Source organism: Ptychodera flava, unplaced genomic scaffold, assembly GCF_041260155.1.
Source record: "Ptychodera flava strain L36383 unplaced genomic scaffold, AS_Pfla_20210202 Scaffold_34__1_contigs__length_2629520_pilon, whole genome shotgun sequence".
Lineage (NCBI taxonomy): Eukaryota > Metazoa > Hemichordata > Enteropneusta > Ptychoderidae > Ptychodera > Ptychodera flava.
This window is the reverse complement of record NW_027248356.1, coordinates 508,280-530,515: the sequence shown is the minus strand read 5'-3', so window position 1 is coordinate 530,515 and position 22,236 is coordinate 508,280. Positions and strand designations below refer to the sequence as shown.

The window sequence follows — 22,236 nt, the reverse complement described above, 5'->3', positions numbered from 1 at the left end:
AATATTCTGAGAAATTGTTAGAAGTGCTTGATCTCTACATGTATTTGTGTTCAATACGTGGACGCAAGCAGCGTTGTCGCATGCATCTGGATTCTGTGACCTTGCATGTGAGCTTTCCGTATCCGAAGTGCAACAAGGATCGCAAACATCTCAAGCGCTGAAATGGTGCACGTCATGGCTAGGAGAGATGGATATGTGGCGTGGTTGTACAGAGCGTAGTCAGGAGATAACTTGAGCCATCTACCACATCCAGACAGGCAAGCATCTATTGCTAGGATTTCATCTGGCTGTGACCAACGATCGTGGGGCATTATACTGACTCCATTATGATTTCTAATGAAGGCTGCATAACCACCATTTTACATCATTGTGGTAATAGGAGGTTATGCAGATTCTATGATGGTGCCTCTTGACTGATTGCAACAAGGCTAACATGCGGCCTATGAACAGACAAGCAGAACAAACACAGTCTGCAATGAAGACAAGTTTACCTATCAAGGCATGCATTTGTCTCTGTGTACATTTTTTCATGTGCAGGAAATTGATGAGAAGTGACTCAGCTCCTGCAAGCTTATGTTCTGGTATTGTAACCTCCATTGTGATAGCGTTGAACTGTTTCCCAAGGAAGACTAGTTCTGTGCTTGGGAGATGCACTTGTCGATTGCCAGTTCCAAACCTTGGTGCATAATAGTTGAAGTTAGAGCATCAAAGCTTGCATGGCTCTGTTTGGGTTGATTGCACTAAAGCATTGTTGACGATATATGTAAATCAAAGCATTCATTGTCGGTTGACGAGCCATGGCAGCAGTGCGTAGGCCGAATGGAAGATTTGTATTGCAGAAAGTGCTTGTTGCCAGGAGAACCCACGAAGATAATAGTCGCCCTGGTCTACGGGGATCCAGCAGTAACAACGGTGAATGTTGCACTAAAGATGTGACAACTAGAACTGTAAAAATTGATGATATTGATGAAATCATCGACGGAAGGGTAGGATTGGTTTATATGGCGTGCCAAGGTAGTAGTCACATGGGATGCCATCTTTAACTGATGCATTAAATGGGAAGGAGAGATTCATGACAGTTCGTCTTTCAGATGTCTCTTCTTTGGCACTGACACCAATGGAGACACATAATGCTGTGCCTTAACTGCGTATGGGTTGCTATCAAAAGAACCAAGAATTGCGCCATAGGTGATATCTTTCCTGATGTATGCTTCTGTGTGTTCTACAGAAAGGTGAGCTGATGAGTGATTGCTTAACGGTGAGCTAGGTAGATCATTCCTTGTGTAGCCTATTGGCCAGCCAAATTCAAGATAAACAAGTCATTGACAATGACATAGTCCCCACTTGTAATAGGAGTATTAGTCTTGAGGGGGCAGGGAAATGAGGTCATTAAGAAGTATCACTAAAGTGTATATGTTCAGATCTATGGACACATAGGTCTATGTCATTGTTCCCAATTTGAAACAAGAGGCATGTCTAAGTTATGGTTCTAAATCGGGAAAAAAGATCAAACCTCTAGCTGTATTGGCCAGCCAAGAAATACATATGTGCATAATAAATGAGGTACAAGATGTGACATCTTAAGGTCTATTATCCTATCGAAATTGAAGCGTAAAGAACTTGTGATTACTGAGTTATGCATATATATGCATATTCAAGGTCAAAGGTCATCAAGGTCACGTGACATTTTGAAAAAAAAAACATTGTATTGGTAATTAATCCATATATGCCAAAATTCAGACCTCTAGCTCTATTGGCTTGCCCACAATTATATATGGGCATAATTAACGAGGTAAAGCATGTGTTGTCATAAGGTCTCCCATCCTACTAAATATAAAGGACATAGCACTTGTGGTTACTTATTTATTGACATAATCGTGTATTTTAGGTAAAAGGTTATCGAGGTCACATGACATTTTGTCAAAAAATTTCTATCCTAAAGTCTATCCCTATATACTAAAAATCATACATTTACCTCTATTGGCTTGTTCAAAATTAGATATGCACATAATTAATGAGGTACAATATGTGGCGTCATAAGGTGTCCCATCATACCAAATATGAAGGGTGTAGCACTTGTGGTTACTGAGTTATGCACAAATATGTATATTTGAGGTCAAAGGTCATTGAGGTCACATGACATTTTGTCAAAAAAATTGTATTGCTAAGTTATCCCTACATACCAAAAATCAGACCTCAGGCTCTATTGGCTCGCTCAAAATTAGATATGCACATAATTAATGAGGTACAATATGTGGTGTCATAAGGTGTCCCATCATACCAAATATGAAGGGTGTAGCATTAGTGATTACTGAGTTATGGACAAATATGTATATTTGAGGTTAAAGGTCACCAAGGTCACGTGACATTTTGTCAAAAAAATTGTATTGCTAAGTTATCCATATATACCAAAAATCAGACCTCTAGCTCTATTGGCTCGCTCAAAATTAGATATGCACATAATTAATGAGGTACAATATGTGGCGTCATAGGGTGTCCCATCATACCATATATGAAAGGTTTACCACTTGTGGTTACTGAGTTATGGACAAATATGTATATTTGAGGTCAAAGGTCACCAAGGTCACATGACATTTTGTCAAAGTGTCTGAGATATCTGCGTGAACGGATGGACTCACGGACTGACATGACCCAATCTATGAGCCCCCTGGACTTTATCTGTGGGGACTAAAAACTCTGTTACTGCATCCTTTTTGCAATATGAATACGATGAGAAACTAAATTTTTATTTATCTTAGCCCTATACATGGTAGCCTATGTACTGCCTTATACATGGGAGTCTATGGACTGCCTTATACATGGGAGTCTATGGACTTCCTTATACATGGGAGTCTATGGACTGCCTTATACATGGGAGTCTATGGACTGCCTTATACATGGGAGTCTATGGTCTGCCTTATACATGGGAGTCTATGGACTGCCTTATACATGGGAGTCTATGGTCTGCCTTATACATGGGTCTATGGTCTGCCTTATACATGGGAGTCTATGGAGGTGAAAACTAAAAAGTCCTCTACCACAACCAAATTTGATCGCATTGTGAAACAAATCGACGTGCATCTGTATGAGGTTTGGCACTATCCTTGTACCAAGTTTGAACAAAATCGCTCCAGGCGTCTTTGAGATATCTGTGTGAACGGACGGACGGAGGGACGACGGATGGACGGACGGACATGACCAAACCTATAAGTCCCCCCGGTCGGTGTCCGTGGGGACTAACAACCACTGCACTGTCCTTGTAGCTCTGAAGATTTGTCTGCCATAAGTCAATATCAAAAGTGGAGGGAAAGGGTATACAGGCACCACGGAATTTTGGGTGCTGAGATGACAAGACAGCATAAGGAGCAGCAATAAGAAAGCCAAAGTCTAATGCCTGCACCGGAAACTGGCGCGGTGGATAGCGCTCCTGATGAACACACATTGCTAGTATTCTGTGACTGTATGTTGAAATTCAGATGACCATGCAGGGGTACAGTTAAGTGGGAACTGGGGATAGAACCTGGTATGAGACTCCTGTGTCTAGGCTGTGGGTTGGTGTGCCATCTGTAATGGAATTGGTACCAACAGAATGTAGAAGGGGGGATTGTGTGGAACTAGAGGCATCACATGTCAAAAACTGTGTAAGCTGTAGGCAGGCTGAAGTGGAGCAGACAACTGGGGACCGCTCCTTACCAACTGATTGTCATTCGCCTCAAAGCTAATACAGTTGCACAGAAAGGGTAACTTTGTGGCAAGACTTAAGACACGAATAGGCATCAGTGATGTAGTTGGTTTAAACAGTAGGCAAATCTCCAAAAGGCTATCCTCATCAGATGTTGGATGACAACAGTTCTCCCCTTGCAGAGACCAGAAACGTGAAGAAACATCAAGTGCTGAATGATCATAACTATTCATCTTTTGGAATTTCCCACTGCTGCTGTATTAAGATCTGTGCAGAAAATGATGCTGATCAGGATTAGTAAGTATAGTCAGTCTTGGTCCCTTTGAGGTTTGTGAGGGCAAGTATTGGCTTGATGGTTGGTTTGTACCTTTTGTATGAATGGACAATGGCAGATGTGATGTTCAGTTCCCCTGTAGGTTAGGATTGTCCTTAATATGTTTGCATTTGCCTACTTGGTAGTCTGCGCAGTACCTGACCTTGCCCTTATTGTTGGTGTTGGCTTTGCCTTATTTGGTTTGCAGACATCTTGCCTTGAGATGAGAATAGTTGGAGATCCATGTAACTTGCCCTCTTTCTTTGGCTTGCAGGACTTCAACGTGAAATAGTCTCACTTCAGGCAAGGAGTAAATTTCTGTAAGATGGAGGAGGTCTAATAGGTGCTCTGCTCTGTACTGTCTGTGACTCTCTGGCTCTCCATGAAAATGATATCTCGCCTTGCACAAGGGTAGGAATTGATAGTTTTCAAAAATCGCGAGGTCATCTAGATCCCAGCACTGGCCTTCGAAGTGAACTCGTGGGGCCATGGCATCATATACAACACTTAAAAGCTTGATCCGCTGCCTTCCTCGAAGCACCTGATTTTGGCTTTTTCCTTTATATCTGCGCAGATGCCTTGTAATTTAAGTGCCTATACCTCTTTGTTTGTGTCTCTGGTCCTTGTCGCCAATTCACTTGACTCAGAGTTGGATGTTGAAGAGCTAGATGTTGACAAGACAACACCAAAGTTTTTTTTCTTTTCCTTCTTTACAGCAGCTGTCACCTTTTCACTTCTTTTTGACTGAACTTATTGAGGTTGGAATAATCGTATGCGGTTTTCTGGTATTTTAGCTTCTACTTCAGTTGAAAATTCAATGCCATGGCTTCCGGAAATTAAAGTTCCAAACAAATTGATTGTTTTCTTGCTTGATGGAGTCCAACAGCAGGGACCTGTTGTCACTACTGGCTGAGGGAGTACTATAAGAAGACCATGTCTGCATTATTTCCTTTGTTTCAGATAGAAAGCAACAAAAGATGGATCATCAGAACTGTACCTTTTCAAATTTTAGATTTGCAATGCAAGTAGAAGGAGGTAGGGTGATGACAGCTGCCGTGACCAATACGTATTGGAAAGTTGAGGAAGCCAGAGTCGCTGAATTCGCTCTGTATACTATTTGCCAAAGGAGAACATCACATACAGGAAAGTTGGTGGGTAGGTTGAGCTGTAGTTACTTAATGTGAGTATGGGTATGTATACATTATTTTTCTTCTAAACCTTAAGTTTTTTAAACTACACCTAGGCGTAATTGGCATTGCGTTCTGGCATCATGTTCATATGGAATAAAGTGATTTTAGTGCTTATTTTCTGTGAAACGACATGATTTGTGCATAATCTATTTATATATTATATTGAATTTTACGTTGAAATATAAAGTGAAGTTTTTTTATAGTTGTCAAACAGAAGCAGGGCTCAAAATTAACCTTTCCCCCTGGTAGTCCCATTGGGCTACCATTTTCTGAAGTTGGTACCCAGTGACAAGGTCTGGTAGCCCATGTTTGAATGAAGATTTTTTCGTCGGAAATAGTTCATAATACTCATGTTGACACGTATGAGATGAAGTCGGCCAAGTCGAGCGTTTGGTTTATAGTACAAGGGACGCTATTTTTAATTTTGTGTTTAATTGTGATTGATACATTGTGATTAATAACTAGGAAAATGAATTTTCATTGGCCATCATTTCCCGGGCCTGTCGTCCGAGTACGTCAGTTCAGATAATGATATTTCATTGAAAGTTTGTCGCAGCAAATTCGACTGCACTGTCGCCTTTCAATTTGCATGACAAAGTCATAGTCTGGCCTTTCTGTGTCCAGCTGGGTTGACTGTATCAGCGTCTGTCATCTCACAGCGATCAACATCATGTTGAACTAAGTAATTTCATGTCCCAGGCTTTGGTAGTCCGTGTGGGCTACCATTTCATGGGTTTTGGTAGCCCAAGGGAAAAGTTGGTAGTTTGTGGACGCGGGGACTACCGCTAATTTCGAGCCTTGAGAAGTCATGACTCCTTGAGAAAATAAAGAACAAGTCATCGTTGATGACACAGTCCCCACTTGTTAATGGGTGCTTTGATTACAGGTCCTCAGAGAGGATAGAGTCCTCTTCATAAGGTCTGTGATAAAAATACTTTTGAATAAATTCGCTTGATACATGTCTGAGTTGTAGTTCAGGACATGAAAAAATCGTAATAAAATGGCCACATGGTGGCCATATTGGATCGAATCACAAAACAAATCAATGTGCATATGTATGACATACGGTAGGTCAATGTCCTTGTACCAACTTTGATTAAAATCGGTTGAAATATGCCTGAGTTATGGCTTTGTACATGAAAAATCATAACAAAATGGCCGCACAGCAGCCATATTGGATCGTATCACAAAACAAATTAATATGCATATGTATGACATTGGCCAATCTCCTTGTACCAACTTTGAATAAATTTGCTTGATACATGTCTGAGTTATGGTTCTGGACATGAAAAAACGTAATAAAATGGCCACACGGCGGCCATATTGGATCGTATCACAAAACAAGTCAATGTGCATGTGTATGACATAGGTCGATGTCCTTGTACCAAGTTTGAATAAATTGGTTGAGATATGCCTGAGTTATGGCTCTGTACATGATAAATAGTAACAAAAATGGCCGCACGATGTCATTAGTGCACCATACTGCCAGCCTCCGCATTTTGGAGCTCCTGAGTTTTGTTCTCTTTTGTCATCAATAGCATCGTACAAGCTTTTCTGTACCCGTCGTGGTCTTCGTGAACATTCAGAGTCTCAGTGGTTTTCAGCGGAAATTTCAAAAAATTGGCTAGTTTTGCTGTTTTTATAAGACTTTTCTTGTAAGTTTTTTGCTTGCAAGTGTCTATACACCAACATCCAGCGTCAACATTCTGTTGTTCCTTGTTCCTGGACATTCATATGGTAATCATGATTATGCAGTACAGCAGAAATCTTCTACACCTGATTGGGAAACAAACATCCAATGAGAAGTTACCAGCTGCTGTATGGAAAGTTATCAAGTCATGTGGTCTGCATGCCAGACCATTGACTCACATAGGGAAGAGAGCAAGTGTTTTGCAAGAATCTTCGTTTAGGCAGACCATTTCCACTCTGGAATTCTTACACCACCATTACAAAGCCAAAACTTTGCACCCTTGCATATACTGAAAACAAATGCATAAGTACAGTGGTGGACATTTTTCAACGCCAACGTTGTGTGCGCTCTAGGAATCCATCAAACCTCATCACTGTGAATAGAGAATCTGTAACATTAAAAGCTCAGAACATTCAGTTCACACTATGGAATGCATGCTCTGTAGATAAGAAGTTACAATCTGTCTCCACTTCTATCATACAAAACAAGACTGACGTATTCGTATTGACTGAAACCTGGTTCAAGGAAAACGATAATACCATAGCAGCACGGTTTTCATCATCACTTACTGGTTATGACATATATCAGGTACCACGTTCAAAACAGAAAGGTGGAGGTACAGCTGTCATAACTAAATCTAATTTAACGTTCACAACAAATAAGAATGCGGCTTTTCAATCTTTTGAAGTCATCGATGGTAACATTATCACTTCATCAGCTATGATTCGACTAATTGTTATTTATCGACCACCGAAGGGGAATATCAACAACTTCCTGTGCGAATTCGCCACCATTGTTGGAGACTGTTATTCACTCACAAGGGAGGCTGATTGTTGTCGGCGATTTCAACATCCACGTCGACAACCCCGGTGATACAGATTCTGGAAAGTTCATCGATCTATTGGAATCTATGGGGTTGGTTCAACGGTGATTGGTCCAACACATTTTAAGGGTCACACTCTTGATTTGGTTATCACCAGGGAAGATGATCCATGTGTTACAAGTATCGAATAGGACTGGTTTCTACCATCAGACCATGCCGCTCTTCACTTTCTACTTCTTTTACAAAACCACGCCCTTTGAAAGTCATCAGGTCTTCTAGAAAACTTACAAACATCAACATTAGTGAACTTCAACACAAGGTTGCATTATCTCTACAATCGATGCTTACTGATGTGGACAGTTCCCCGGACCGATCTTGTGAACGCATACGACAGTGCTCTATCTTCGGTTATTGACGAAAGTGCACCAGTCGTCAACAAGGTATTCTTGAATAAAGTTCGCGCTCCATGGTTCAATGAAGGACTGATTAAGGCACGACAAAATCTTCGCCGATTGGAAAGGCAGTGGAGAAAATCAGGTCTCGTTGTACATGAACAAATCTTTAAATCATTGCGGACCAAATACACTGCAAGTATTCGTGATGCCCATGCATCCTATTACCATGACCGAATCGTTGGAACTGATACAAAAAGCCTTTTTCGGATCATTGATAACATCACAGGCACGAAAGGCGCACTTGCTTCAGTCCTACCGGACTTGGACCCCACTACTTTACCAGATATCTTTGCAGATTTCTTTCGCAGTAAGATTGCTAAGATACATGAGAACTTGTCCTTTGTTCAACCATCTGACCCTGTTTCCATGTCAACTTTCAGTCTGAGTTCTTTTGATTTGATTTCCGTCGACATTGTCAAAGGTCTTATTAGTAATTTACCTGCAAAATCATCTAAGCAGGATCCCATACCTACAGTGTTGTTGAAACAGTGTTTGTATCAAGTAGCTCCTGTTATTACACATATAATTAACCGTTCTTTTGTCACAGGTGATTTTCCTCGGTTATGTAAATCTACAATTGTTCGACTATTGTTAAAGAAACCAGGTCTTGATAAGAATACCTTGAACAACTACAGACCAATTTCCAATTTAACATCAATTTCTAAGCTCATTGAAAAGGCAGCTTTACTCCAACTTAATTCATACTTACATAGCAACAATCTGTATGCCAAATGTCAGTCGGCCTACAGACAGGGACATAGTACAGAAACTGCATTGGTACGGGTGCAGAATGATGTACTACGTGCACTTGATCGAGGGCAAGATGTTATTTTAATTCTCCTTGATCTTTCGGCAGCTTTTGACACCATTGATCATGATATCTTAGTACACAGGCTCCGTTGTAGGTTTAACATTGATGGACTGTTTTACAGTGGATTACTTCATACTTGAGAGGTAGGACAATGAGAGTTTGTGTTGGATCAGTGGTGTCAAGGACTCAGTCATTGGATTGTGGGGTGCCCCAGGGCTCTGTCCTTGGTCCTGTTCTTTTCAGTCTATACACGACACCCCTTCAGGACATTATTACAAGACATGGTTTAGAAACAATTTTCTACGCTGATGACTCCCAGCTTTATATTACTTGTTCTCATGCTTCTGTCCCCATTTCACAATTGAAATTGCATCGAGGAGATACGTCAGTGGATGTGTAACAACATGTTGGCTCTGAATGACAGTAAGACAGAGGTTATTAGATTTTCCTCAAAGTTTAGCAATCTGGGACGATCACGAACTTGTAATATACAGGTTGGTGAAATCAGCATCAATTCCTCTCCTGTAGTTCGTAACCTTGGTGTAATTCTAGATGCATCAGCATCCATGTCAGCCCATGTTAACAATATTTGTAAATCCGCTGCATTTGCTCTATGGAAAATTGGTAAAATACGCAAACTTCTTGATAGTAATTCAACTGAAAAATTAGTTCATGCATTCATAACATCCAGGCTTGATTATTGTAACAGTTTGCTTTTTGGCTTACCACATTATCAACTCAAGAAATTACAATTGGTTCAAAATTCTGCTGCACGTTTGGTCACACTGACTAAGAAAGCACATCATATTCAACCTGTTCTGTATAGTTTACACTGGCTTCCGGTTCATAAGCGTATCGAGTTTAAACTTTTATGTTTAACTTACAAAGTTTTACATGACATTGCTCCTCTGTATTTGAAAGAACTTTTAAATATCCGTGTTCCTGGTCGCAATCTTCGGTCGACTGCTGAGGTGCACTACGTTTGCATCAGCCAATTGGTAAAACCTCTTTTTATGGTTAGAGGTCATTTGCTATTTCGGCTCCACAGCTGTGGAATAAGCTTCCATCTGAGTTCCGCTGTTTTAACAACTATGATGTTTTTAAATCTCATGTCAAAACTTACCTTTTTAAAGATTGTTTTTATTAGTATTTTAAATCTGTAATTTTTTAAACTTTAGCTTGGTATGTTCTGCGCCTTGAGTGTTGTTTTTACACGGAAGGCGTTTTAAATAAATAAATATTATTATTATTATCATTATATTGGATCATATCACAAAACAAATTGATGTGCATAGCTATGACATTGGTCATGTCCTTGTACCAACTTTGAAAAAAATCTGTAGAAACATGCCTGAGTAATGGCTCTGTACATGAAAAAAATCGTAATAAAATGGCTGCCTGGCGGCCATATTGGATCGTATCACAAAACAAATTGATGTGCATATGTCTGATATAGGTCAATGTCCTTGTACCAAGTTTGAATAAAATCGGTTGAGATATGCCTGAGTTATGGCTCTGTACATGAAAAAATCGTAACAAAATGGCCGCACGGCGGCCATATTGGATCGTATCACAAAAAGAATTGACGTGCATATCTATGACATTGGTCGATGTCCTTGTACCAACTTTGAATAAAATCAGTTGAAACATGCCTGAATTATGGCTCTGTACATGAAAAATCGTAATAAAATGGCCGCCTGGCAGCCATATTGGATCGTATCACAAAACAAATCGACGTGCATCTGTATGACATATTAAGTAATCCTTGTACCAAGTTTGAATGAAATCGCTTCAGGCATCTCTGAGATATCTGCGTGAACGGACGGACGCACGGACGCACACACGCATGGACATGACCAAACCTATAAGTCCCCCCGGACGGCGTCCGTGGGGACTAAAAATAACAGATGTTTTTTTCTATTTTTATTGATGAACAGGATTGTGAACCTCAGAAAAAAAGAAGAAGACTGATGCATCAGCGAAAGACATGTATACACATAATGAATGCATGGACAACTTCCAGAAGGCACTTGAACAGTGCAAAGTCACCGGCGTTTAAAGTTTACTCTCTCAGGATGGATGAGAGTACGGATGTATCAGTGAATTTAACTTTGATTATTTACCTTCGATATGTAAACTCTACCAGAATATAGTCACATTTCCTATCGGTGAAATGCACAGGCAATCTACACAACTGTCATTTCTTGTTTAAAGTCAAAGGTCTTGACTTCAGAAACTTAATAACTGTGGATACTGATGGGGCTTCGGTTATCACCAGAACAAAACAAGTGTAACAATGTGATTTAAAGAGAACATATAAACCCATATATTATTAGTAAAATCATTGTTTGACTCATAGATTGGCATTGGCCATGCCAATGCTGCTGATGATGGTCAATTATTTGCTGCATTTCTTTATACCATAAGTCTGCAACTTGTCACTTAAATCAGCAGGTCAAAAGGATGGTTCAATTTGATTTGTGTAGCTAATAAACTTTGGTTGTTGCTAAAAAATTCTGGATTAAATCGCCACACCCGTGGAGTGTGGCTAACAAGAAAAAAATCCTAGCGTGAACACTGATAAGGTTATCCCAATTATTAAAAAAAACATATGCTTTAATTTGTTTGGCATGTATACCGGTACAAATTGGCAAACAATGGAAGTGCACCATTATCGCTTTCTACTTAAGGAGAGAGTTACACTTACCTGTGAGACAGCTTCTATGTTAGCCTTAGCACCAATGAGAATCTCTGCAACATCTTTATGGCATTCTTGGGCAGCATAGTGCAGTGGAGTAAAACCACCCTGAAGAGTAAATTAAAGATATAAATAAACATATCCTTTGAAAAGATCACTGCATTATTGGTAGGTCTGACAGACAAAGAATTCATAAATAAATTATCTTGCATATTATCATTATTGTTATTATTATTATAAACTTTATTTCGGACTTAAAAGCCTATATAAATGTTGTGAAAGGTAATTACAGACTCTTTGAAGAATTAATTGTTCTCTTACATATTGGTTGAGGAGAAAGACAATCAGTCAAACAAAAAGAAGATGGGGCACCCTTGCCCTTCAAAGCGAGTAAAATCATCATACAACAACGTGCAAATCGAGGTTTTTTTCAGCGATTTTCGAGACGTGAGGTAAAGTAAACCCCACATTAGCTTTGTAATGTCTATTTCAGGTCTCGTCATGCTACTTTTAACTTGATCGCTCGTGAATAGAGTGTTATTTTGGGCTCTGAAATTGGGATGCAAGAGCTGGAAGGGGGCTGTTGTTGCACCCCTTGTGTAAGTGTATGGAGAGAGTGTACCGTAAGTTAGCAGATAGTTGTATCGGGCCAAGTAATGATAGTGTCATGTACCGTTTCTTATGACATCTACGTTACATTTGAAACATTAATAAGAACGACACAACAGTTACGTTCGTTGAATTTTATTGGTCAACAACAACAACAACAACACAACTCTAATAAACATAAACAAAACAAATAACAACAACAACCAGATGTCTGGGTCCCCTATGATTTGATTGGAATTGGTACACACTACCGTACTATTGGTAACAAAGATCAACCATTGATATTGTTTCTATCTGTTCAGTGCAGCAAAATTCTACGTTGATGTTATGACAATGATTTCTACACAGTACAACCAGAGAAACAAGATGACAAAAGCAAATAAGGTCTGGGACTTACATGTAGGTACTGGACGTCAACTTTAGAAACATGTATATCTACGTCTATAACATCAGGACAAGAAGGTTCTACATACATTAGCATACACCAATAAAATAATCAGCCAGAGAAGCTTGACATAAAGAAAGGGTGGGGGAATGGGGAAAAATAATGTACAATTTACAAAGGATCAGGTAACAAAATTTATGCTACATCTCATCAATGTTCTACAGCACCCTTGGATATCAAATATTCCACCTCTTGGTATTGACAATGTTTACATAAAGAGCTACAATAGCCAGATAGCAGGAAATGTAAAGTAGGTGAGCTATTTACAGCTTGGGATTTTTAAATGCTATAAGTGCTGTCATTCGAATGTAAAAGGCCACTAAGTTTGTCCCAGATAGTGAAATGCCATCCACTGTGGGGGTGATTATTACATCTGGAATCATCCTGGATCCAAAGTTGCAATAATTGGTCTCCAAAAATTAACCTCAGCTTTGTTTTCTGGATCAAATTTAACCACAAATTGATACCAAGTATGACAAAATTATATTCACAGCCTTAACCACCGTCTCAAAACATATCCTGAGTTGGTATAGGTCATTTAAGGTCAAAGACTGAGAAAATTAGCTAAATTATACAAATTTGGGGATTTCCCAACATTTTGATCAGAAGATTTATCTAACTTATGACATCCATCAATAACTAATCAGTGCTTGCCATTTGCAAACTGATCTTTGTACCAGATTTGATTCTAATCTGATTAGCCGTTTGTGAGATATCGGACCAACAGAGAGACGGATGGACAGACAGACAGACAGACAGACACTGCTGAATATTAGCTCAAGTGTGCGTGAGCTAAAAAATTGGCCAACACAACAAACCTTTTTCTTGGCAAGGCATACTCTTGATTAACCCCACCTTCAAAAATTATTTTCATTATTATACATGGTTACATAGACTGAAACACACCATGGTGCAGACATTAGATGAAATAGATAAATAGTTTTGCCATACAATAAATGCAATGTCCTGTGTTCATATTTGAAAACAATGCCATAACAAAATTGCCGCCAAAATATACATACAAAATCATGTGATTGGCTTGAACTTTACAAAAGCATGCTAAAATAATGTTATGTAGGTCATTTCCCCCACACTCATCATGACCTGAGTTCAATTAGTCTAGAACATTCTCAAGGTCACTACCCTTAATGACCTCACAACTTTAATTCAATTAGTCATGTTTGGAATGTTCTGGAAATTTAAGTAGTTGTGTAAGAGAGATAATTTTAGAACAGTAATTAGCATGTCGTTCTAGATTGTTCTTATATGCCTTTATGTAAGCACATGGGTGTAACAGGGACGTGCACAGCTTCCAGCCAACTTTTGGATCATGTCTCTTGTGTGTTACTAAACTCCAGCAGTAGTCATTCTCAAGACTTTTCAGACCTTCACTGCCAACGCTGGATTTATACTGTGGACTTTGTGCAACTTCAAGCCTGCAGCCAAAGGACTGTTCATTCATTCGACAGACTGTTACAACTCTGAGACTGGAGCTGTGCCGTCCCAGCTGAGATAAGAAGTCTGTACTCTTTTAAAGCTTGTACTCTATCCCTGACTTAGCATTAAATTTATTTTCGTAATAAATTTTGTTTAAACGTTAACTGCTGAGTTCACCCTTTTGTTCATTTTCTCTGCACATAACAATAATATTACCATACATTGGCAATTGCAAAGAGAATACCAGTCAAAATCTTATGTTCTTGTAATGATATCATATTGTATGATGTACCAGGTAAATACATATGGCTGCATTTTTCTAATTTGTTTGTTTTTTTTGGCAAACACCTTGCTTTGCCCAAAACAGACAAAACATTTTAAGTAACACTCAGAAATATTATACCATAATAATCATCTTACGCAAACTCTACTGAAAAAGTTCAATCCTTTGATGTCTGTAAGATGTCACAAATGCTTTATTATCAGTAAACTTATCTGAAAACAGATCAGTACACTGTAAATTTCATTGTAGGACAAGCAAAGGTGATGTGATGCCAAGTAAACGTCCTTTGAACTATGGATGTAGATTTACATATGATGGTCAACTCAAAGATTTATACAATATTTAAACAGATTGAGCTGAGTTCATATGATAATGCACCTTATCCTTGGTTAGGATGCCAAAGACACACTAAGTGCTACAGATGAATTGTATTCATAGTGTTACTCAAAACTCAATCAATTATTCCAAACCAGTGTTTTATGAAATATTGACAAGTTTACAGTGATATTACTGACACTATGAAAGTTATCCAGAAGCACATTTCCTCAATTTGGCTTCTCTTGAATGAAAAGTATCAAAATTAATTTGTGAATGAAATTTAAGTTAAACTGGAAAAACCAAGCAATGTTGGTTTTGAGAGTATTTTAGAGATTGATATAAAATTCCTAGAGAGCACCACTAAAAGTATTGCCTTCTCTATAAAACTGAGTGTTTTACAATGATGAGTTCAGATGTATGTGGCTACAATTTCTGTTAAACCCTCAGCCTCATTTACAAATTCATGCGTGCCAGGGTACATGGCAACTCCTCTTACACACATTTACCATACTTTAATATATTAATTCATAACTGGAGGTCCCCTTAGGCAAAGTTAAATAATCAATTTCTAGTGTTAACAAAGTCATGTTACAAATATTTCAACCTCCTACTCCAGGAACCAAATGCAATAGCACATGATATATTATAGCCCAAACATGGGACTATGTGCCCGAGGGTAGGTGACCATTTGCCCGACGTCAGGAGGGCAAATGGTCTCCTGCCCCGAGCGTACATAGTCCCTTGTTTGGGCAATATTGTTTTTATTACATGCCTCTCTTACACAGTTTTCTCTCAAAATATTTAGATTTATTGGCAAATGGATATCCAATGCTTTATTTCAATCTTAGATGGAATTTTTTATCATCGAATGGCGCAATGATATATTTAAAATACTGTTATGCAGTTTATCGATTTTTTTTCAGCAAAATTTTCCAAAAACCGGATTTCCTATGCAAAACATGAAATTTAAACATTTTTACATCCAAAAGTTGTCAAGTTGAAAATAGTTCCTCACTTTCAGTCCAATGATGACTATGCGGCCCGCGACGTCATCGACGAGTTACCATTGAATCCTATGGAGCGCGCGACGTTCGATATATGAGGTATGTAATAAAAGAACTTAAATAATAGCATTATTTACTATAATCATGAAAAAGTCAAATTGTTAAGGCAAAATTTTTAAGAAACTTTAAAAATCGCTATCTGTATGTGAATACTTTATCAGACTGAGCAACTGTGAGCTCAATGACAGAAGTTTTGAAAGATTATTTTGCCACACTCAGGAAAGGCAATGATTTTTCTGTTTTGAAATACACAATAGAAACAACAGGGTTTTTTATACTGTTATAGAAATCAAACATCGTACTGGCCAAGTGTTTGACTAGGAGGAGAACTCCACTAATGGGGAAACCTGGAATTGAAAATTGTGGAAAAGCCCTTAGCCTTCATTTACAAATTTAAGCTTGCCAGGATGCAAGGCAACTCCTCTCTCTATTTCTACCATACTTTAATATATTAATTCATAACTGGAGGTCCCCTTAGGCAAAGTTAAGTCATCAATTTCTGGTGTCAACAAAGTCATGTGACAAATATTTCAATTTTCTACTCCAGGAACCAAATGCAATAGCATATTACAACTGAAATAATAGTATTACTCAGGTATGTTAATGCATGGGCATAGGCTTACATACATGTAAAATCAGTTTGAACATACTTTTTAATCAGACCTGGTCAGAAAATTGTGAAAATTGCCAAAAATATGTTTCGCATTTGATTAAGTTGAAATTTATCATAATATATTACCTAAGTCAGGTCACGTGACCATAATCTGTTATTTTCCCGCCAAAATTGTATATTGCAAATAACTGAATATTCCAACCGCTAAACATCAAAATATTTAAAATATTATGACCAATTAATGTAAAATGGGATGGAAACTTGTGTTAGAACTAGTGGCAGATGCAAAATTATTGAATTTTAATATTATTTCTTCACAAAAAAACAACAAATACAATATTTTTGACGTTTTACGTGAATATTTTGAATATCAGAAAGAAGTATAGATAGAGTTTCATGAGTGCCATGTATTTTTGAAAGAATATGATAGATGTTGTTTCAAAAGTGCAAAGAAAATCAAGAAAATTTAACGGTTTACGGTTGGAATATTAAATTAATATAGACGTAAATTTTGGCGGGAAAATATCAGATTTGGTCACGTGACTCAACTCGTCAAGATTTAGGCAGACATTTTTTTAAAGAATTTAATAATTCCAGTAATTAGGCCAAATATCAATCAAATCTGGTGGTTTTTAAAGATAATTGATCATTTTCTTACTTTTGGGCTTGATGGGTACAAACACCCATGCATTAACTTACTTGAGCATTTACATGACGTATAATTATGTCAAATTGGTTTGGCAAATTTTTAAGACAAAAGACTGCTATCTGCATTGTAAAAAGTTTATCAGACTTAGCAACTGTCAGCTCAATGACAGAAGTTTTCATAGATTATTTGTGTCACACATAGGAAAGACTATTTGTCTGATTTGTAATAAACAATAGAAACAACAGGTTTTTGATTATTTTAATTCTTTTCCTAAAGTCGACTGAATTGGTTAATATTGAAATGACTAACAGTTAATTAGCAAATATTTATGTAAACTTTGATATCAGTGTCTGCCCTACTTACAATGCAATATGGCTACACCAGTCACCAGGTTTGTTTACAAAATGCAGACTGTAGTATGTTCCACAATGTTAACCAAATCAACATATTTCTAATATGGGAAAACTCACTGTTTTACCAGGATAAATCTGCGTCCGTTTTCTACGTAAGACCAAATTTCGAGCACAAATCTATCTATAGCCAGTCAAAATATGTGATTTAACTTTTTGCTTACATGTCAACTACAGCCTACATATTTTATTTGACATTGGAACTTGTATTTAAAAGCATTAATATGCAAATATTGTCATTATGATTTTAATTACTGCTAGAATTCATAATTAACTCTCTGTCTCGGACCCTTACAACAGGGTTTTACATCACTTTTTACTTTTGAGAGTCCCTGGGACCCCTGGTGTTAGAAAATGGGAGTCCTACATCAAAATATGGGGGTCCCAATTTATTTCAAAAGAATATTTTATTGTTTATCCATGCCATGGTCTTCACTGTGTTCAATTAGTGTTATAACACACGGCAATGGTTGCGCATTTCTTAAAATTATTCTTACATGAATTCTAGTTCATACTGAGGTCCCTCATTGATCAATTCAAAGAACACTATTCATAATTGAAATGATCTCATAACTTTAATGACAAGTTCACAAAGTTGTGAAATTTGAACAAGTATTCAAATTTGTCAAATTGACAAGAAGGTAATTTCATACTCTGAAATGGCATTCACCTAGCAAGTCCAGTAGGTTGAGTTCACACTCTGCCAGCAGCTCCTTCAGCAAATAACCTAGCATTGTTTATGAAGTCAAAATCATCTGTGATGGGGCCAACCAGTTTGATGAACATTAGTCTATTAAGCCTTTGAGGATTGAGTCTATTTCGTGCCCACTGTTTGATGGCATTTTGTACTGAAAAGCCCCTTTCACATGGGGCAGAGGACACTGGTATAACAAGAGCAATTTTAGCAAGAATGGCAAGATCGGGATACTCCTCTGTAAAATCAGTTAGCAACAGCTTGATATACATATCAAAATTCAGTGCGTCCGTGTGAGATCTTGTGAAGTGTTTGTAAACAAGAAAGTGTGCCCTAGCTCTATCAGCATCAATACCTGGTGTATTGTTATGATGATTCAACAGTTGATCAAGCTGGTTGACCCCATAGTCAGGTAGGTTGGCCAAATTTTCAGGATATCTGTGTGGGTTTAGAATTACATCAAACATTCCAGAATATTCATCTCATCATCTGGAAATCTGCAATCTAAATTCTGCAGTAGTTTGTTGATATAATTTGCTCGTACACTACAGAAGCTCTGTCTGAGTGGCTGATTGTAAGTGATTTGAATGTTTTTGTATGTGTTTTTCTGACCATTGCCAGGAACATCACCCAAAGCATTAAAGACTTCTCTGACAGTGTGTGAATCATTAGTCATTGTATTCAATGTGTCCCTAGTAGACTGAACACTTTTTTTGATATGGGATAGGTTGACAGAATCTTTCTGAAATGTAAGGCTCAAAATTCCAATCACAGTAAGGACATCAATCAATAAGGCAGTGAATAGCAGAAACAATGAATTGGAGACAAATTTCAACAGCCCATCAGCCTTTCCCCCTTTTTTGTCACTTGCAAGTGCCAAGGCAATTGGCTCAAAACTGATGAAAATCATCTTGACAGCTGATTCAACCGACAACCAGCGAACAGATGTAGGCTCAGTTATTTGTTTTGCCTTCCCATTCAACAGAGTTTGAATTTCTCTAAGTTTGTCATATCTCAAACTAGAGTCATTAAAGTATTTATACAATGAATGCAACTTTGCAATATTCAATATCTCATTCTCTGCCTGCTTGAGAAGCAGCAAGATTCAATCGATGTGCAACACAATGCACTTGAACAAGGTTGGGATTTCTGGCTTTTAATTTTGCACCCAACCCGTTCAAACGACCGGTCATTACGGCCGCCCCGTCTGTTCCCAGTCCATATATTTTGTCTACGGCCGCGTCACAGATTTCTTTCCTAGTCAAAAATTCAATCAAGGCGTTTTCGATCCCTGCAGCAGTGGCAATTTGCTGGTTACCGAGGAAAGAAACATTCGCCTCGCCATTCTGAATATATCGAACATATATGGCAAGTTTCTTATGAACGGTTTATGTCACAAGTCTCATCCAACATTAATTAAACCGATGAAATCACTTGCAAGTTGCATGTATGCTATGAATCAGGGACTTCTCGATCACACGTTGAATACACTCTTCAAACTCCATAACTATCTGAGGACGTTTGTAATATTCAATGTCTAAGCCGTTCAGATTCTGTAGATGCATGATGTCAGTGAATACATCGCACGGAAGGTCACGTTTAGCAATCAGGTAAACAGTACGTAATTGTGCAGCGTACGCCTCGAGTTCGTTACTCATACCCTGCACCTAGGTACCTGCCGTCCTCTGCAGATTTGCGAGCAGTAGTAAATTGTGACCTCAAGCTTAGGATTTTAGCACTTGTGAGATGACTTTTCGAGTCCTGATGACGAGTGAGAGTTGAATGTTGAAAATTAGAACAACCTTCCGTGAATTGGCATGTAACATTCGATTTCAAACATGCATCGCATTCCATGACGTTTCGCTCTTCAGAATATCGAAGCCATTTAAATCTATCGAGCCAACTTCTGTTGAATGTTCGTAATTTTGCTGACTTGGCCGGGGGATCTGATGTATCAGTATCGCATGGCGTAGCTGCTCTTTCGGCCTCGACCGAACCTACATCGTGCTGGTTGCTGCGGCCGTCGAAAAACTTTCGCAGATCGGCTTGTTTTGGGTATTTGACACGACCCGCCATAATGCATAAAGTTGTATTGATCGCCGCAAACAAGAAATCGACCAATTAAGAATCAGTTTACATTTTGAAAGTTAGTAAAATTTGTTTCCGCGGGTACCATTGGTCATCAAACAGTGGAGGCCATTGCACTACGGAGCATTCTATTAAAGTATGGGGTCGGTAAGGTTTACTGGGATGTGTTTTACGTGTTCAGCAGCTTCGCGAGATATACACCAGGAACAGATATTTGTGCGTCCGAAGGGACGCGTAGTTTAGTTTTTGAGGGGTCCTGGGTCCGGTTTTATGCGTAAAGGACGCAGAAATGCGCGTCATGTAAAACCCTGCTTACAACATCTCATAACTAGTTTATTATTTTATTTAACAATTAAAAGTGATGCACGTAAAGACAACTGCTTGATTCACAGTGATTCTGACATAGATGACATCACACATAACTGCCATGATGCGGCATTACTTTGTCATTGATTTCCCTTTGATTGTCATGCTATTCACATTACCATACTGCAATTGTGTTGCATGGTAGACAATTTCCCTCATTCTTGACTGATATGACCAGGCTTTACAATTTAACACAATTCATAGGTTTGGTTTTACCTGTGAATATCACATTTCAATTTGACACAACATCTGAAATCAGCATAAATGTTAATAATTTACCTTGAAATATCAGAGATAACAAATTCAATGTTCAATGATATCTTGTCAAACATGCACTTACTGATGTAACAGCTTCAATGTCAGCACCAATACCAAGAAGATATTTTACCACTTCATTTTGACCACCCTCAGCAGCACATATCAGGGGTGTTTTATTGTCCTATAATTGAAAAGTTAAACAAATAGACACTTGTTTTATTGATCTATAGTTGAGAGTTAAGCAGATAGATGTGTGTTCAATGCATGAGGTATATGTTAAAACACAAATGTTGGTATGTCAGATTTCACAGACTAGATTTTAGGGAGGAAATATATTGAATACTTAAAATATGTTAACTAATGGTCTTGATGTAATAGACATCTGCATAGCTCGATCATAATGCATTCTAATCATTTCAACAAAAACAAGAATGTCATCCAAGTGAGGCATAATTGTCTGATCTAAATGTACTGTAGACATACATATATTTAGTTCATGAGTGATGTAACTTTGGTTTGTTTTCATAACAGCTAAACTTGAAACAGCTCATATTTGTTCCAAAAAATAGGAGCTATGTTCGTTTTGCTGTGACTTCCTGCAGCCATCATGTTTTGATATTATTGTCAGCTCTTTCTGTTGCATTTATGTCAAGTTTGAGCAAACAAGGTTATGTTTCCGTCAACACCTTGAATGATATATCTTTAATTTCATATTATCACTTTAATCACTTTATTGCATAACAACACACTTCGGAAAGTGCAGTATAGCAAGAACAAAACTAAACATTGCATATTATCTCAATTATCACTCAACTTGCGTTCCAAATATTAAAATCAGTAAAGACTATAAGTACATTTAATATTTGAATTTATCAGGTCTTGCTGGGACTGAAAAATGCTTCTGACAGTTTAACTCATTGTCATACACTATAGTCCTGTGTTGATCACTGTCAATTGTTGATGAGGCTAGGACAGCTGCTTATGTCAAGCTAATTCAGTCTGAAACTTTATGAAACTTGCCAATTCATGTTGTGTTGGAAAAAAAAAGAGTGTAATACTTTGCCTGCATTCACATACCTAGGGTGGCTGGAATGATTCAGGGTGGTGGGATATGAAAGTTCTAGGGTTGGTAGGGGAGCATGCATGATAATAGTAAAAAATAATTTGGGTCATGCTTCCTCACAACTCAAACAAATTTAAACTGCACATGTTTTATAAAATAGGAATACCAATGTTTTGTACTTGTTTAAACACTTGTTCACAAAATACAATCATCATGCAGCCTTTAATTCACATGACCAAAACAAATGCATCTTGAAATGAAGTTCTTTGATATCATT

At 38.0% G+C, this 22,236-nt stretch overlaps 2 protein-coding genes across 2 annotated transcripts in view; both read right to left on the bottom strand.

The window, feature by feature from the left end:
• Window positions 1-22,236, bottom strand: part of LOC139127637 (receptor-interacting serine/threonine-protein kinase 4-like) — a 110,012-nt gene that overhangs the window by 36,185 nt on the left and 51,591 nt on the right. The window contains exons 4-5 of the mRNA XM_070693551.1: window positions 20,979-21,077; window positions 11,672-11,770 (exon numbers count right to left, since the gene is read on the bottom strand). Of these exons, the coding sequence (XP_070549652.1) occupies window positions 11,672-11,770; window positions 20,979-21,077 (198 nt within the window). The remainder of the gene's footprint in view (window positions 1-11,671; window positions 11,771-20,978; window positions 21,078-22,236) is intronic.
• LOC139127636 (serine/threonine-protein phosphatase 6 regulatory ankyrin repeat subunit A-like) overlaps window positions 1,071-22,236 on the bottom strand; it is a 106,764-nt gene continuing 85,598 nt past the window's right edge. The window contains exons 8-11 of the mRNA XM_070693550.1: window positions 20,979-21,077; window positions 11,672-11,770; window positions 4,154-4,271; window positions 1,071-1,288 (exon numbers count right to left, since the gene is read on the bottom strand). Coding sequence (XP_070549651.1) covers window positions 1,071-1,288; window positions 4,154-4,271; window positions 11,672-11,770; window positions 20,979-21,077 — 534 coding nt within the window. The remainder of the gene's footprint in view (window positions 1,289-4,153; window positions 4,272-11,671; window positions 11,771-20,978; window positions 21,078-22,236) is intronic.